Source organism: Globicephala melas, chromosome 5 (assembly GCF_963455315.2).
Source record: "Globicephala melas chromosome 5, mGloMel1.2, whole genome shotgun sequence".
NCBI lineage: Eukaryota > Metazoa > Chordata > Mammalia > Artiodactyla > Delphinidae > Globicephala > Globicephala melas.
This window is the reverse complement of record NC_083318.1, coordinates 82,581,191-82,600,222: the sequence shown is the minus strand read 5'-3', so window position 1 is coordinate 82,600,222 and position 19,032 is coordinate 82,581,191. Positions and strand designations below refer to the sequence as shown.

General features: G+C 32.6%; 1 protein-coding gene across 1 annotated transcript in view; it reads left to right on the top strand.

Annotated features, from left to right (window-relative positions):
- The window catches only part of TECRL (trans-2,3-enoyl-CoA reductase like), a 92,136-nt gene that overhangs the window by 46,920 nt on the left and 26,184 nt on the right, over positions 1–19,032 (top strand). The window contains exons 3-6 of the mRNA XM_030880732.2: positions 1,032–1,076; positions 5,667–5,770; positions 13,300–13,415; positions 17,697–17,802. Of these exons, the coding sequence (XP_030736592.1) occupies positions 1,032–1,076; positions 5,667–5,770; positions 13,300–13,415; positions 17,697–17,802 (371 nt within the window). The remainder of the gene's footprint in view (positions 1–1,031; positions 1,077–5,666; positions 5,771–13,299; positions 13,416–17,696; positions 17,803–19,032) is intronic.

Below are 19,032 nucleotides of genomic sequence, written 5' to 3'. Positions count from 1 at the left end.
GAATTCATTTTAAGAGAAAATAATTATATTCTGGTAATTGTGAACCAACATTTTTTTTTATGGCAGTGTGTAATAAAGGTATTTTGATTTTCCTAACCAGACAGAATTTTTAGTAATCTATGTATTACTAATAGTAGTATAAGTAGAAGATACTAAAGTGATGATTCTGCTATAATTAATATGCCCATAATACTAAAAGTCGATGGTATATATTATTCTGATAGAGTGTCTTACTCCTGATAGAGAAAATAACTCACTTTCACATGCTAATGTTAAATAAATCTTAAATGAAGTCAGAGTTCTCCAGTTTTAAATGAAGATGTTTAAGATTATTTTTTGAAGAATAATTTTCGAAAAGCACACAAGTCATAGGTCACTTATTTTAGAACATGTCCACAAATTGAATGCAACTACTTAAAAAGTCCTCAGATCAAAAAGCAGAAAAACACCACTCCTAAAGCTCCCATCATGCTTTCTTCCAGAACTATCCACAGTGCTTCTCAGCACCCTGCAAAGGATAACCACTATCTCCATTTCTGGCACTGAATGATAATTTTTATTCACTTCCTGAGATCTAATCTGTCTTCCAATGGAAACTATTGCTTTTAAAATGTGTTTAGGGCTTCCTGGTGGCACAGTGGTTAAGAATCCGCCTGCCAATGCAGGGGGGCACAGTTCAAGCCCTGGTGTGGGAAGATCCCACATGCCGCAGAGCCCGTGCACTAAAACTACTAAGCCTGCTCTCTAGAGCCCGCAAGCCACAACTACTGAGCCCATGTACCACAACTACTGAAGCCTGCATGCCTAGAGCCTGTGCTCTGCAAGAGAAGCCAACGCAATTAGAAGCCCGCACAGCTCAACGAAGAGTAGCCCGCTCTCACCACAGCTAGAGAAAGCCCCTAAGAAGTAATGAAGACCCAATGAAGCCATAAATAAATAAATAAATAAATAAATGTATTTATTTAAAAAATAAATAAATAAAATGTGTTTACACCTGTGCTTACAATTAAATGTTATTTTTCATTGAATAGGTCCAAAGTGGTACCCTTCTCGAGTGGGCCTGCAGCTAGAACGTGGTAAGAACCAATTTCACGAATCTATTTATTTAATTGAGTCCCTTTGCTGTCTCAATAGATAATATTTATTTATCACTTACTAAATGGCTGGTATTGTAATAAATACTTTAAATATATTATCTCATTTGATCCTCCCAAAAAGGTAATGTTCCCCTTTTATGGGCAAGGAATTTTAGTCTTACAGAAATAAATTTCACACATTCACTGTCAGTGTGTATTGGAGACAGGATCTGAACTAACATCTGTATCAAAAGCTTTTACTGCTATATTCCTGCAATCTACTGCTTCCTGATATATACTCAGGGATACAGCTTAGCTCTGTTTCCTTTTTTTTTCTATTTAAAAACAGAATAAGGGAGGTAATGAGGAACAGAATGAATGAATTATAGGGAAAAGTATTGTATCCATTAATAACCCTCAAGTATTTCAAAATTTCAAACCCTATTCTCCATTCAGAAAATTTATAAATATACACACTAAAGCGAATCCTGTTTAGAATCATTGTTTTTGACATTGCATCAACATGACCTTAAATTTGGACTTGTTAAATAAAAACTGTGGGTAGAATGTAAATTTGGGGGGGCTACTCAGTTCAGGTCCATGATAGTAAGTCTACAAGAGGCATCTATTAAGGAATTTCAATATCTAAATTTTTCCATTCAATTGTGAACTGAATTTTATTTTTCTGCAGTTTTTGCTTTTCCTAATATTCAGTGTATCATTTCTTAGATATCACATTCACTTAAGGACAAATGATGATTTTCTTGGATTTCTCTAAGATATTCTGTTTTCATTGTTATCTTAAATATTCCATCTTTCTATGAGATGTCTATGTTGAAAACATAGGAATCCACATCATTCTTAAAAGTCACACTTTCTTAAGGTCTCACATTTTTCCAAACTCAATTGTTCAAGACAAATTCCCATCTGGCTAGAGTTTAAAAGAGAATCATTGTCTTGTTTATTTTTGCCTCTGCAGGGCATAGTATGTGCCAGGCACATAAATACCTTTCAACACACGGATACTGAAATAACATAAAATGAAATAGTGGTTTTGTTTTCTGAACTTGACTCTTATATAAAAAAAACTGAGAATGCCACAGGCATCAATGTCAAGTGTAACTTCAATTTGAAGGACACTATATGGGACTGGGGGATTTCTGTTACTTCACCCTTTCTGGTGAATGTGACTTTTTACTTTCCCCTCACTTATATATCTGGTTAAGTGTTCCAGGGTGTGATCTGAATAAAGTATAACCCTCCAAGTGTTCTTTGATAGGAATATGATGGCATATTTTAAAAAACAAATCAATGCATTTAGTAATACAAGCAGGACATGGTGCCAAGAAGAGGTTATTTGCAGTAATGCAGAATTTTAAACCTGACTCTTCTACTTATCTTTAGAGTCTTCTTTTATAAAGTAGAGCTAATAAAGAACCTAACATGTTTTTTTGTGTGTGTGGGGGGGTGGGAAGGTTTGTAAGTAATAAATAGGATTATGTTTATAAAATGCTATAATGATTTGTATGTGGTAGATGCTTCATTGAACATAGTTGTAACTATTAATATTAAGGAAAAAGACTTAACACCAAAACAAAGCAAGGCATGAATATTTACATTATAGTTGCTGCCAGAATACATTTGCCAGAATGATTGCACTATAAGTAATGATGCCATGTGAATTTAGAGTCCTTTACAGTTTCCTGACACAAAAGACTGCTAAAACACAAATAAAAGAGTAAGCAATTGATTTTTATGTGAAAAATAGCAAAGGTTTATTTAGCTCAGTGCTTCTGCTGAGCTGGGCTGAACTTGGCTTTGCTTGGCTAATCTCACTCAAATAGCTACAGTCAACTGGCGGATTGTTGAAGACTGACCTTTTTAAGATGGCCACGACTACAGTCACTCCTCTCTGCTCTATGCTTCATCAGAATATTCTGGGCTTGTTATCATGGTGGCGTCAGAGGTGCAAATAAATGAGCACAAGCACTCAAGAATTCATGAGATTCAGGCTTAGAACTGGGATATGATCCCTTGTCCCACATTCTATTTGTCAAAGTAAGACACTAGGCTAGCCTATATTCAAGGGGTGGGAAAATAGACACCAACTCTTAATAGAAGGAACTAAAAGTTATATTGCAAATGGTGTTGTTATGGTAATGTGAATAATTGCAGTCATTATTGCAATAAATCTGTCATACAAACTGGTAACTAAAATGTGCTCTCTCTTATTACTGCGATTAATATACTTCATAATGTCCTGGAAGTACAGTGTTGAATTTCTAATTCTTAGAACCATTAGATTTGTTCAACAGAAAGTTGAAGCATGGGTAGAGTTGGTCCTTCTCTTCCCATCCCTGACTCCAACCATCCATACCCATTATAAAACAGCCTTGACAAACCCGTAAGGTTAGAAGTATGCACCTTAGTGTCTGGCCCATTCTTGGGAGAAAATGCCCCCCAAAAATGTATTACTCGAGTTAATTCAGGCAGAAAATTCAGTGGTCTTAAATGGTCAAAGTATCATATAGATGGATGGGCTTCCATTAGGCATGGTCTCCTGGGCCCACATATTCCGGGGGGGTCGGGAGCAAGAGCAGGGTGCTGCGCATGCCCCCTGCACACAACACCACCTAAGAGGTGGGCAAAACACCTAAGCCACCCCTCTGGCCCTATCTCTGGACACACCCCTACCCTCACCCCATATAAGGAACAAGCACTCCCTCGCCTCAGGGAGCGGGCATGCAAGGAAATCTTTTGTTTGTTCTCTCTTCCCCCTGCTGTAGCAGGAGTCCCAATAAAACCTCACCTGAATTTCTTGTCTGGCCTCTGATAAATTACTACTGATTAAGGAGGCCAGAACCCTAGTCTGTAAAACTAGTATCAATATATTGAAGCTCTGCATCCCTCTTTCTGACTCCTTCATGCAGATTTAAAGAATTTGTTATTAACTCAGGCCCACCTAGATGATCTCTTTTGAAGCCATATATCAAAACCTAATCAAGGAAGTGATAGCCTATTATATTCATGTTGTATTTATCAAAATTAATATATAACAATTTTATATTTTTATGTTACGTTAAAATACCTATAATTGTAAATCTATGTCTTGGATTTTGAAAATCATCTAATGATAGTCATAAATTAACATCTTACTCTTTCTTTCAATAATAGAGAATAAAATGAAACCTGTACATGACTGGAGATAATATAAATCACAAATAGATTAACATAAACTACAATATAAATAAAAACAACAACAGCAACACTAGTAGCATTATACTTGTGAGATACATCCGTGTTGGTACATATGGCTCTAATCTACTCATTTTTCTTTCTGTACAGTATACTGTACAGAATAAATTTAAAAAAATTTATTAAAAAAAATAAAACAAAATATAGTTATCCATATCTCATTTATGAACACAAGATTTTTTACAATGTTTTGCTATTACAAACAGTGCTAAAAAGGACATCTTTGTACATATTCTTCAGGACACGTTTGCCAGACTTACCTAGTGTTTATTTTTAAGAACAGAACATTTCCCTTACACATCTTTTGACATGTTCTGTTTATTTTCCTCCTATTTAATGAGAAATTCCTTCTCAGTAATCTTTGCGGTATATATGTCTTCTTACTTCAAAAGCCTGGAGTGCTAGAAATCTCAGTCTTAGTTTCTATCTTTCCTTTTCAAACTGAATGCATAAATAGTCTCTTCATGCCCCATGGCTTTAACTGTTAATGACTTTTAAATCATCTACAGAGCTACCCAACTGCCTACTTGACAGCTCCCACTTGCAGGTCTAATAGATATCACACACTAAATACACCCTAACCGAAATTTTCATTTTCACCCCAAATCCCACTCTTTCCTCAATCTTCTTCATGACAGTTAATGAGAGTACAATGCACGTAAGTGCTCAGGTCAAAAATATAAGCACTGCCTGTATCTCACTGAATCCTTTTCTCTCAAGTTGAACCTGCTCTAAGTTCAAAATATGTCTGGGATTGATGAAATTTTAACATTTCCACCAGTGCCATGTTAATCCAAACAAACCTCATACCCTGATTGACGAATTTTGACTTCCTCCTAAGTAATCTTGCTCCCTTTCTTCCCAGTTACCACACAGCACCCATAACCATCTTTTAAAAAGGTGAATCATGCCTATCCCCAGGTGCTTTGCAATGACTTTTAAAATCATTCTACTCCAAATAATTTATCTTATAATAAAATCATTTATAGAACGGATATGTGTATCTACTGACACACAAAATTATACTTTAAAAATACCTTGTATCATAGTTGATTATGATATCACCTAATATTACATTTTCTCAGAACACAATATGATAGTAGCTAGTGGTAGTCTGTACTTTGTTTAAATAGCATTGGGAAACCACTGTGTATTTGAAAATTTGCCAGATATATTTTATAAAATGGGTTTATTCACGTTATCTTACTTTAAAGATTTACTGTAAATTGCAATTTCTATGTAAAATTCATCCTTAGCTTTCACTGGTTTCGCATTAAAATTATTTACCATTATGCCTTGAAATTGTATTAAAATGATATTTCCTTGTCGTTTAAGGTGGGCCCTTTTTGAAGGACTACATAACCATTCAAAGTGTTGCATCTTCCTCCATTGTCACACTTTATTTTACAGACCTAGGTCAACAAGTCAGTTGGACTACAGTAAGTATCGATTTGAAATGCAATAAACATGTCCCACATTTTGACATAATTTGTTGACATAGAGGACATTTTCTGTCAAATAAATTCATAGCGAAACAAAATATTGCACTAAAGGTATTTTAAATTTTCCATTCTTACTATGATCAGTGGCCAAATTTCCATTCAAGAATTGGAGAAATGAAAATACATGGTTGGAAGGAGGATAAATCCCTTTTTAAATGTCAATCTATCTTATGACCGATGGCTTTCTGCTTTCCCTATGCTTTGTCAGTTACATAGTGTTTCTTCAACTTTTCCTTCTAAGAGCCTCGGGATAATGAAGACCCATTTGTTTGGAAAGAGTGGAGAGAGAATATTCAATAAAAAATGTTCCAAGGCAGTGGGGAGGACATTTTAAAGACTGAGAGTGAAGTAGTAAGACTTCTTTGTGTTGTGAGGGGTGGGGCATTCTTTTGACTTTCTTGAAGGAGGTGTTTTCAAAGTGGTGGCAACTGAATCCAATAACATTAGAAGAATGAAGACCATATTAAAAAACAGGAGGACTAAGAAACATAAAATACTTGACACTACTTCACAAGTATTGACATATTCATGAGTAATGGAATAGATGGAATATCTTCAGTAGAAAGAAGCTATGAAGCTATGTGATATTTAGTGACAGGCAGTTAAGGAGTTAATCTGATAAATAATTTTGACTAGTGCAATCATTCTATTATTCAATTAAATTAAACCTATTTTTATATTGTTCAGATTTTAAAAGTTTTTTTCTGATTACCTTCTATTTAATATTTGTGATATGGTTACTTTCAATATTTTCTATTCAAAATGGCTTTCTTTTGCCAGCATAGTGCTTTGAGTTTTCCCTTTATAGTTAAACAATCAATTTTTAAAATTATTACAGACACATGATAATTTATACATTGTTATTTAATTCTCAAAAGGAGAAATTCCAGTTTACATTCATTAATCAAAATGTTGTCACATGCTTTACTTTTCCAGCAATTTCTCCTTTAACATACATTATCTTCCTGTATTTAGATAATTCTTTTAGTGTGTTTGGTTAAATGGTTCCTTTAGTTTCCAAGATTTTCTGAGCCTCTGAGTACTAATTTGTTGCACTAAAAACTGAGTTTATAGTATTCTGAATCCTTGTGAAGTATATCATAATGTTTACAAAACAACCTACTAATACATGCATCAAATAAGCAAAGGGCTTAGTGTTTAAATGTGATATCTACAGACCTTTGCTAAAAGAGATTTTAGTCTAGCAGATTTTGATTTTCGAAGGTTAAAATATTCACAGAGTCTTTGTCCACATTTATAATGAAAAGGGAATTCTGTCTACAGAAATAATATCAGAGTGAGTGACAATAACTGTGAGTTCATAAGAAATTCCAGCTGCAGCATTTGGATAAGCACTGAGGAGAAAAAGTGCTAAGGTAGAATTCTATGATAATTGTACTAGAAAATTATAGCTTACTTGGGAAGAAAGTCATTTAGGTGACAAAGAGAACTCTGAAAATAGGCTGGATATTTTAAAATCAACCCTATGGTTCACACACTCTTTTGCTCCAAATGAGTCAGTCCTATTAAATGCTAAAAATATACACATTATATTGCAGTCACACCCACTTTATATCAACCAAATTATACAATAAAAGCTATATTTTTACCACACATAACGTTCTTGCACATTCATAAAATATTAAAATGTACTCCTATAATAAAAGCATTATCGTAAGTATTCTTTTTTTTTTTTTTTTTTTTTTTTTTGCGGTACGCGGGCCTCTCACTGCTGTGGCCTCTCCCGTTGCGGAGAACAGGCTCCGGACGCGCAGGCTCAGCGGCCGTGGCTCACGGGCCTAGCCGCTCTGCGGCATGTGGGATCTTCCCGGACCGGGGCACGAACTCGTGTCCCTTGCATCGGCAGGCGGACTCTCAACCACTGCGCCACCAGGGAAGCCCTATCTTAAGTATTCTCTTTGTAAGAAATAATCTCTTCAATTTAGCAAAGTCAAAATTAAGATTTTAATAATTTTCATGAAATAAGAGTTTGTTACAGAATATTGAGAAAACTCTTGCCTCATGGAACTTATTGGAAGACTTAGGAGAAAGGTTTATTATAATAATATAATAATCCCCATCACACAAATCCTATTAACTAAAGATCTTATTCAGTTTTCACTATTTTTATATTCATTCATGTGTGTATATAGTCCTATGCAACTTATCTCTTGCATAGATTCATGTATTCACCACCAAAATCAGATACAGAATTATTCATTCCCACAAAGGAACTCCCTCATATTACCCCTCTGTATTCACACACTCTTTTTCCTATCCTGGGGCAACCACCAATCTGTTTTTCAACTCTATATTTCTGTCATGTGGCAATTGCTATATAAACAGAATCAAATATTTTTTGATTGACATTTATTTTTCTCTAAGCATAGTGCCCTTGGGATCCATACTGGCTGTTGCATGTATATCAATACTTAGCTTCTTTTTATTGGTGAGTGGTACTCAGTTGTATGTATGTAACAGGGTTTGTTTAATTATTCACCCATTGACAGACATTTGACTAGTTGTCAGTATTTTGCTGTTACAAATAAAGCTACTACCTATCTGAGTGTAGGTGTTGGTATGAACATAGTTTTTTATTTCTCTGGGACCACTGTTGAGTTTTAAGAGTAACATTTATATTCCACATACAAGTTCTTTGTCTGATACGTGGTTTGCAAATATTTTCTCTCAGTTTTAACTAGTCTTTTCACCCTCTTAACAGGACTTTTGTTGCTGTACAAAAAGTTTTCAATTTTAATGCAACCTAATTTAGTAATGTTTTCTTTTAAGGATCTTGCCTTCACTATCATATGTAAGAAACTTTTGCCAGGAGTTTTTCTTTTATGAGTTCTTCTAATGGTTTAATAGTTTAATATTTTACGTTTTAATCATAGTTTTTTATTATAAAGAATTATCTATTTTTTAATTGTCAAACTTAATGTTTATTTTTAATTTGCCTCATGTGTCCTATAATCTATTGTTGGCTATTTTTTTTTCTTACTCCATATGGATTAATTGTCATACTATCTTTTCTATTAGCCTCTCTGGTATTTTGGTAGTTATATCTTATTTTTCACTAACTCTAGTGATTACCCAAGAGATTATAATATGCATCTTTAAAATATTAAATACTAGTAAAAATTGTTTGTTTATTAATGTGAAAATACTTCACAGAGAGTTGAATACCTTTAAGGTATTTAGGCTCCTCCTGAATTTTCTATTACTGTGATATATTTTAATTATATACTTTAAAGTTAAAATCCACTACTATAATATCACGTGGCCAATCTTTATTTAAATTTATCCTTTTCACTGCAATTTCGTTTTTCCTTCTAATACTGAGCTTACATCTGGTATCATTTTCCTTCTTCCTTAAAAACACTTTTAATGCTTTATTCTGGTTCTGTCTTTGATGAGTTCTCTCAATTATTGTTCATCTTAAAATGTATTTATTGAACTTATTTAACTTCTATTCTTTGAGAATATTTTTGCAGAAAAAAATACATGTTGGCAGTTATTTTTGTCCTTACTTCACAAAACTGCATTATTTTGACTTCTGACTCCCATTGTTTTTGTTGAAAAGTCTACTGTACTCCTTAAGTCTTTTCCCTGGCTTATTTAAAATTCTACTTTTGTTTGATTATCAGAAGTTTGATTATGGTGTACATAGCTATGATTGTGGTTTTATTTATCCTGCTTTGGGTTTATGTGTTATCTGAGTCTATGGTTTGATATATATTTAATTTGAAAAATTAGCATAATCTTGTCATCTTTTGATTGTCTGTTATTCTCTTTGTATTCTCCTTCTGGGATTTATATTACGTTTTCATACTTTTCAGAGTTTTCAAATATCTGCCTCAATTCTCAATCTTTTATTTTTCTTTGAACATTAAAAGATTGTTTTCTAAATCTAACTGATAATTCTGTTATGTGAATCTTTAGTTCTCCTGTTTTCAATGTCCTTCGTTATGGTCAAAATATCTTCACTCCTTGTATACCTTCATATTTCTGACTTAGTGTGGGAAAATTTATGTGAATAAATTTAAAGATAACTTGAGGCCTAGGATGATGTTATTGTCTTTCAAAGATAATCTATCATTCTGCAGATGGACTAATGGCACTATTGTGTACAGGTCATCTCATTCCAATCCATGATTAAAATGATTTCAGACTGAGCTTCAGTATCTATGAAGACAGATCTATTTCTGACTCATCTTCACTCCTAAGTTGTAACTCTTCTAGATCCCAGCCCAAATCCTGGAGATTTTATAGAGCCACCTCTGTCTTTGAAAGATACCAAGCAATAATTTTTGTACTTCCATTCTCAAGCACCCTCAAAAGTTTTGGTCTTTTTATCAGGCTGTTACCAAGCTTCAAATCCCAGGTCAATCACTTCTCTGGAGCTCCATTTAAAACATCTTGACCTTCTAATTCTTCAGTGACTCAGTAGCTCTTTGGAGGCTGAAAAACATTTCGATCAATTTTTCTTGCTGATCTCATTAGGATGGTTTGTTTGAATAACATGGGAATAGAATTCTCCATTATATGTTATACATATAATAGTTTTTTTTTTTCTTTTAAGAAAACCCTTCTAGTATCATATTACCTTCAATAGTATTCACTGAGTAAAAAGTGATATTACTACTGGGAAATGTTTTTGTAATTTTACTTAGTAGCTCTCCTATCTTTGGAAAATTAAGGTTGGCACTACTTTATTTTTGTCAGCAATTTCCAAAAACTGTGAAATGTGCAATTTATTTTGCTTTTGACTGTCAATTGCTATTTTAGAAAATAAGTAAAGCCAACACCACCCTAATAATGACAGGACTAAAAAAAAAAATTAAGGGAGAATGAAATACATTAAGTGCAGTCTAAGTACAAGGGTCTTAAATCAGTTCACAACAATTGCAGCGGAATGTTTCAATTTATATTCTCTAAACAGCTTATTGCCTTCTTCCTTTTCAATTTAGATATATACCAATTTGAATATTCCACAGAAGCTCCAAAAATCCCAATTACATAGCTTGCCTAGTAGAAATAATGGATTTTACATTTAAAGCAACACCTAAGTTTAAAACAGAGAACTTTCTATAAGGAGATGCATGAAAATAACTTGATGTCAGAAATAAATTGGAATTTAAAAGTAGTATATATCTTCAAAGTAAAAAGAAAGTGCATCTGCTTATTTTGAATATAGAATCTCTATTAAACTTTTAGATTATGGAATTCCCAGTCTTTGTAAATTCACCTGCTTTGCTTAGGCTGTATACCTGTAAATACATATGTTTGTATGTTTACTTTGGCTTTAGTCTTGTTTTTACTCTTTTTTGGTAGAAGAAGAGCAATTCCTGTTTCAGAAGTCTGTTTTATTAATATTTCTCTGCATGGCTCTTGTTTTTCTTTACTCTAAATCTATTTTCTGATTACTTCCTAAATATAATCAAACATCTCTATTCCTTCTATCTGCACCCAAATAGACATTTTGCTTGAAAGATGCATTGTCTAAAAGTTATTTGTTATTATCCTCCAGTTCTTTCAGGTCCGGATGTATCCTTCATACTTCGGTACTCTTTTAACCCCCATGTTTCAGCATGAACAATATTTGTGATAAAATGCTGGGTCTTCTAGAACATATTATTGTAAGCTGGCAGGCTCCCCTGATTTTTTTTAGGAGATGATGGAGACAAGATTGTAGTTTAATTTTCTCTGATCCAAAAAAGTTTCATATTTGTGATAACATTTTTACTAACTTAATAAAGAGTGACATTTGGTCAGGTTAACTATTGTTTACAACATTTTTCATTTCTGACATATTACAATAGAACTTGCTCAAAATTGACTTGACTAGGTCAGAGGCATTGAAATAGATATTTTAAACTTTTTGTTGTAATAAAACAATCACTATCCTAATTGTTCTAGAGTATTATTAACTAGATTATATTATCAGATATTCAAAAGTGGTAAACAGGGCTTCCCTGGTGGTGCAGTGGTTAAGAGTCCGCCTGCCGATGCAGGGGACACGGGTTCGTGCCCCGGTCCGGGGAGATCCCACATGCCGCGGAGCCGCTAGGCCCGTGAGCCATGGCCGCTGAGCCTGCGTGTCCGGAGCCTGTGCTCCGCAATGGGAGAAGCCACAACAGTGAGAGGCCCGCGTACCGAAAAAAAAAAAAAAAAAAAAAAGTGATAAACATTTTTATTCCATATCTGAATAATCAGGAATGTTGTATGCCATAAATTAATATAGTCTCTTCTCTCAGTAAAAATGTTGCTTTAATACTGAATTTATTGGACGTTGCACTGTTCTTATCCTCACATAGACGTCTTTCTTGCCTCATGAGATAATAAATATCATTTAGAAAAAGTATAACTGAAGAAACCTGCATGTATAAATAGCAATTTACATGTATGTATATATACATATATATGTAATTATATGTGTATGTTCATATATCATATATTTTAACCATGTAGCTATACAAAATTCTCACCAGAGATAAGAGCATAATTAATAATCAATGTGAACACCTGTATTTTTGAGCAAAATATGTACAATTTCAAGTTTCCTACCTTAGAAAAATGATAAAAATTGGCAAAGACAAAGCAAAGTAGTAACGGCAGTCGAATTAATCATTGTCATATTTGTATTCTTTATCTTCTCTTTGAACACCCATAGAGGAAATTATTTTTGCTTTTTTGCCTGAAATTTTCAGAATGTGACTTTAACCTGGTTTTAGCATCAAAACAAAACCAAATAATTGACAGTCACCAGATTCAGAAAACTATTAGAAAACAAGCCAATTATCTTTCTGCAATCACAAGGTCTCATTTTCAATTATCTTTCCAATTTTTATGATTGTGTCTCTGTAGATTGGATATCTCTCTCCACATACATGGTTGCCACTTAGCTCCAGAATTCAGAAGTCAATCTTATAAAACTACTCACTCAGACTCATTAGAATTAATCTAAAATTTCCAAAAATGAGAAGTAAATTATTTCAATCTGAATAAGTGTCAAATCAATTGAGTTCAAAATGACATGGCCATAAAAAGATTAAAAGAAAGAAAGAGAAACTATTTCCCATTCCATTCAATGACAAAGACAGTTAACACAGAAGATTCATTTGTATGGGGCTGGAGAGACATGAGAAATGCATTTATGATTGTTTGATTAAATAAAAATTCCAATTTACTATTTATGAAGAAATCATTATGTTCAATATTTTTAGTTAAATTAACCATTTATGATTGTCCTTTTCCTTAACACTTGGCTAATTCTTCCAAGGAAGACTTCTTGCTATTTGTGATAGCACTTAATTTAGTTCTTTTTCAAGAATAGATGCTCACCTGTCCATTTCACCAATTTACGTAGCAGGCTAAGTCTGTGGACATGCTTATTATGGTCCTAAGTAAATCTTAATCATATCTATAAAATGTACTGTTTAATCTAAATCACCTTCTTTTTTTAGGTATTTTTGGCTGAATACACAGGACCTCTGCTAATATATCTCCTCTTTTATTTGAGGATCCCATATATATATGACATGAAAGAGAGCTCTAGAAGATTACGTCACCCAGTAGTACAGTAAGTAATACATATACATGGAACATATAGATTAAGGAGGAGACAAACTAGTACAGACATTATGCTAATAAATATTTTTTGTAAACACAATTATAGTGGATTGAATTTTAGGGTAATATATTTTAGATAACAAGAAGTAATGTATGCATGCTAACTTTTAAGTTTATAAACAGGAACTATTACTTAATATACTTAATACTTTAAGTATACCTTAAAGCAGAGGTAATTTCAGTTAATAATGATCACAATCAACAAGAGAAAAGCTTAATATTACAAAGTTGAGAGGCCATATATAGGACTCAAAATATTAATACTTCCCTAAAAACATGGGCAACATTGCGTAGAAAAGAAATAATGACTGAACTAATAAACTGGAAGAAAAAGGTTTTAAAAATTACAAAATTAAATTTTACTTTTAACCAGGACAGTTATCAAAGCAGAATATATAACTACAGTTCTTCACGTATTGTGGAAATAGTCTCCCTCTCTCTTTCTCTCTTCATATCAAATAACAAATTAAAGAGAAAGAATAATCATTCAAGATGCTACATTGACATGTAGAGTTAGAAATTTGTTAAAAAAAAAAAAAGGAACCTGGACAAATGACTAAACTCTAAGTGAATTAAAAAGCAAAATTCAGGTCATAAGGATGCTAGAAGACAGAGAATAATTTGACTCCTGGATTTCTCATCTCAGATTTGTCTTTCCTTCATTCTTAATTCTGTACTCCAGCCACAATTACCACCCTTGTCCTGACACCTACCATGCCCTTACACACCATCCCTCTTCCTCCATTGCCTCCCTCTTCTTTATTTTTTTCAAACTTCAAATAGAGCTCAATATTACTTAGTATTAGCCATTCCTGTTCCTTCAATGAGAAATACGTTACTAAAATGTTTTTCCTTTATACAGTTTATTACTTTAAAATTATATATTTACATAGTCATTTGTGTCTTTCCCTCTATAGAGTTTAATTTCTATAACGGGTGTCTTTTGGTGCTCAGTCAATTTTGCCGCTTAACACATTACCTGATTTATAAAAAAATACTCAATAGTAATGTTCTGTATGAATAAATACATGAACCAGTTACATGAAAATTTATTTTATAGTAGGCACTTTTAGAGTATAAAAACAGAGGAACCTGATCTGGATGTGAGTTCTGAAATGGGCTTTTCTATGAAAGTTATGTTTGAACATTTTTCTTTGTTTTCTGAAGGGACGTGTCAGATTTTAACTAGTAAATCTGAGGAATCTTCATATGGAAATTATCTGTGGTACATAGCAGTTTGATGCTTTGTAGGAGCAGACAGAAAGCTAGGAGAGTAGAGGCACAGAGAAGCAAGGGGAGATTGGATCTCAGGGATCATAGTCAGGTCAGTATCTGGCAAGTTGCTCAGGGCCTTTTGGAATGTTAAAGTCTACCTTTCTTTTTCTTAAGTTAAGAGAATGCCCAATTCATTTAGAAAGTCTGGGATGGAGTGTTCATAGGTGAATGTATTTGCCCTCATTTTTTAGATCAAACATATAATGTGTACCAGATATATATCACAGCATGAAAAAAGAACACTTTTTTTTTCCCCAGCAGCATTCTCAAAGGAATTGACCGACAGTTGGTTATTATTCTTAAACACAAACACAGCATGCTTTATAACTTCTCAGTGATAAATGTATCTGTCCCACATTCTTCCTAAGGAGCAAATATGTGAAGTTTATATTAAATCATTCAGAGGAGATACACACAAACACACAAACTACTTTTGAAATTTGAGTGTCTAGTAGAGGTCAGGTCACCCCTCATATACCACACTCCATCTAAAAAAAACTCTAAAATCTTCTTTTTGTTGCCTTTCCTGAGCCCTTCTCAACTCCTGGAATCCTTCCACTGTGCCCTCTGCAATTCAAAGTCCACTGTTAGCAAATTTCTTATATCGTCAACCTTTTATCTGAGCATTGCCTTCATATTCTTCCTCAACAGAAACCTGGTACACTGCCTCCCTTGCAGCTCTATAAAGTGTCTTTTTTCACAGTCCTCATACCTTGAAACTTACTTGATGAAACATAAGATATTTTCAAACATTACATTTGGGAAAAAGAGACCCAAGCCTATTTATGGATGTTCAATTAGTTTAGCACTGGAAAGAGAAAGAGTTGATGTTTGAAGGGAGGTCAACCATAATTAAATAGAATATTTTGGAATGAAATCAAACTTAGTAAGTGCAAAGTCCAATAATGTGCAAAGTGGTATATATCCAGATATTAAGTCATAGCTAGCTGCTATGCTAATATCTATGCCCTAATGGTGAAATATAAATTAAATATGTGAACTAATTTAATCATAGTTTAAATTAAAATTTCTCATTCAGTGCTCTGCTACATTGCTGGGCATAAGATAATTTTTCTGCTTTCTTACAAAATGGAAAATTCTACTACTCAAGTATTTATATAAATATTCTTCAAAAGAACCAAGAAGTTAAGAGAGATGCTGATTCTCTTACCAGTCCTTTGAACCCACATGCAACCTCCTATATCAGGATGTTTGTTTTTGCTTCTCTTACTGTCTAGAAAGCTCTGTCCCCAAATATCTACACTTTGTTTTCTCACTTCTTTCAGAATTTGTCTATTGTTCTTAGATATACACATCACACAGAACATGTCTCTCCCATAATAGGTGCACAATTATATTTTTATGAATTAATGAATAATGATCTATTCCCTAATGATTTAGCCAGGTTGGTTTGTTTTTGTTTGATTAATTATTTGTTTTCCCTAAAGTCATTCTTATTAATACCAGAAATCATTAATTCATTGTGTTTAATATAAACTTACAGTGTAGACTCAATGTTTGATTTTACATATTGTAAATGAAATGCTTATTTTTATGCTTAACCTTTATACATTTAAGTATATGATCTTTGATCCTTATTGATTTTCTTGAAAAACAATTATAGTTTTTGAAGTTTTACAGGTTTATTTATAATAAAATAGATGCATATTTTAATAGAAAATATTTTAAATATAAACAAGAAAACATGCTTCTATAAATCATATTTGACATTTACTTTTTAAATATTAGTTATATAAATGACAAGAAGAGGTGATATGTTAGAATAGCAACAAAAACAAAGCAACACAAAATACTGCAATATGTTAGGCAGTCAAAGACCAAACATAAAACAAACTAAACAAAACAAAAGCTGCATTGACTCCATAGGAAAGGAAATTCCAACTTTTTCAGTCTATGGTACTTGCTAAAGGACAATCAGACAATGAAAAAAGTATTTTGGATATTATAAAATGTCAAATGCATTGTAAGTATGTTTTGAATACTTTTAAAGTTGTAAATTTTCTGCTTCAGTCTTAAGGCATTTTGAAATGAGCATATTTACAATTATTATATTTATATATATATTCCTTGGGCAGATGTAAACATACAGTTAATGACTGTTGTTATGAAATATTTTGAGAGTCATCAGAAGTAAATTTATAGAAACTGTTGTTACAGTACTTTTATTATTAAATAAATTTAGAAATTTTCTAGAAAATAAAAATATCAAAAAAACTTGTGTTTTGGTTACCAGAAACAATATTTCCTGATAAATAGAAAGTTGTAGCATACAAATGAACCTATTTACAAAACAGAAATAAAGTCACAGATGAGAAAACAAACTTACGATTACCAAGGGGGAAAAGTGGGGGAAGGATAAATTGAAAGATTGGCATTGACATATACACACTACTATGTATAAAATAGATAACTAATAAGAACCTACTGTATAGCACAGGGAACTCTATTCAATACTCTGTAATGATCTATATGGGAAAGGAATCTAAAAAACAGTGAATATATGTATATGTATAACTGATTCACTTCGCTATACAGCAGAAACTAACACAACATTGTAAATCAACTATACTCCAGTAAAAATTAATTTTAAAAAAGATGTAACTTCAAAAATAAGAAAAAGGGACTTCCCTGGTGGTCCAATGGTTAAGACTTTGCCTTCCAATGTAAGGGATGTGGGTTCAATCCCTGGCCAGGGAGCTGAGATTCCCACATGCCTCGAGGCCAAAAAACCAAAACATAAAGCAGAAACAATATTGTAACAAAGTCAATAAAGACTTTAAAAATGGTCCACATAAAAAAATAATAAAAGAAAAAAAGAAAAAGAAAGTTGTAGTAAACTAAAAAAAAAAAAAAAAAATTAAAACATCTTATATATAAGGTGACCCAGATTTTTTGGAAGGGAATTTAATGTGTTTGTGTTTTATTTTCTTTCTAGCTTGGCCTGCTTCTGTCATTGTATACACTATATCCGATACCTTTTGGAAACCTTATTTGTTCACAAGGTTTCCGCAGGACATACACCTTTGAAAAATTTGATAAAGGTGGGAACTGATATGTTTTGTAATTTTAATTGTTATTGAGAAATTTTATGTATTGGATCATCTACATCATCATTAAATCATGTTTATTTCTCTCAAGCTTAGATTTTTCTATTCAGCTTTATCAGCATATCTTAAACATTCCGCTCCTGAAATGCCATTTCCTGAGCGATCTAGTTCATTGGAGCTGCCCTCAACCAATAACATTACATAAAATATTTGGCATGACCTTACGTTACAAGTTACATACTTTTAGGCACCTTTAATTTTGGAAATACTTAGCACTGAATTCAGATTAAGTGCCACTTGAAGAGGAAGAATCTCATATATAAACCCTCTTATAAATATACATTTGTGTGATTAAAATGATGATGCTACACCCTATAATTGTGATTGGTGTCAGTGTAATGACAATATCTTTGCTCTTCCCCAAAATGGTAAATACAAATGTTATTAACCATCAATTAACTATCAAGAAAACGGGAAATGTTCTGGAACATTGAAATGGAAATGTACATTAGATAACATGGTGTAATTCAGTTTTCCAATTCAAAGTAAAATTTATTTTATTTTTTTTCCAATTTAAAATTTAGTTTCAGAATGAATTATTTCTTTACTAAAATATTCCTGAGTTTTAGCAAATATCTGTTTTCTTAGAATTTCAACAAGCAGACATTCTATTGTCATTATAATGAAACAGTAAACTCTAGAACTTTTACAAACCTCAAAAAATCATTTAGACTAGCTTCTCTTTTGAGAGAAGTTATTAAAATTCGTCATGTAAGATCATCAACATAGCCTAGTACACCTAAAATGAGGCCATTTCCCTCTATAATCAATCAAGAAACATTATTACTAATGATTAAATAATTCATTCTTTTACTCATTTACTGTTGGAAAATAGCTGTTTATTATTTTTATTACTTCACTCCTATATACTACTTGATAGACAAAAGCTATTCTTGAAAAATCTTCATAAAATATATTGTTACATTTCTCTAAATCCTCATTTATATTAACAAGTGTTGAGCAAAGAAATGCATTTTCTTAGTGATATCAAATAGATACTTTTAAAATGCTACTTTACTGAATGAAGAAGCATTCCATTTAACTAGCTTAGAAAATTTATAACATTTTTTATACCAAAATGCTGCAGTGTGGCATATAAATGTATGGGGTGACTTCAAATGATGTGATATATATATTATATATATATATATATATATTCCCTAA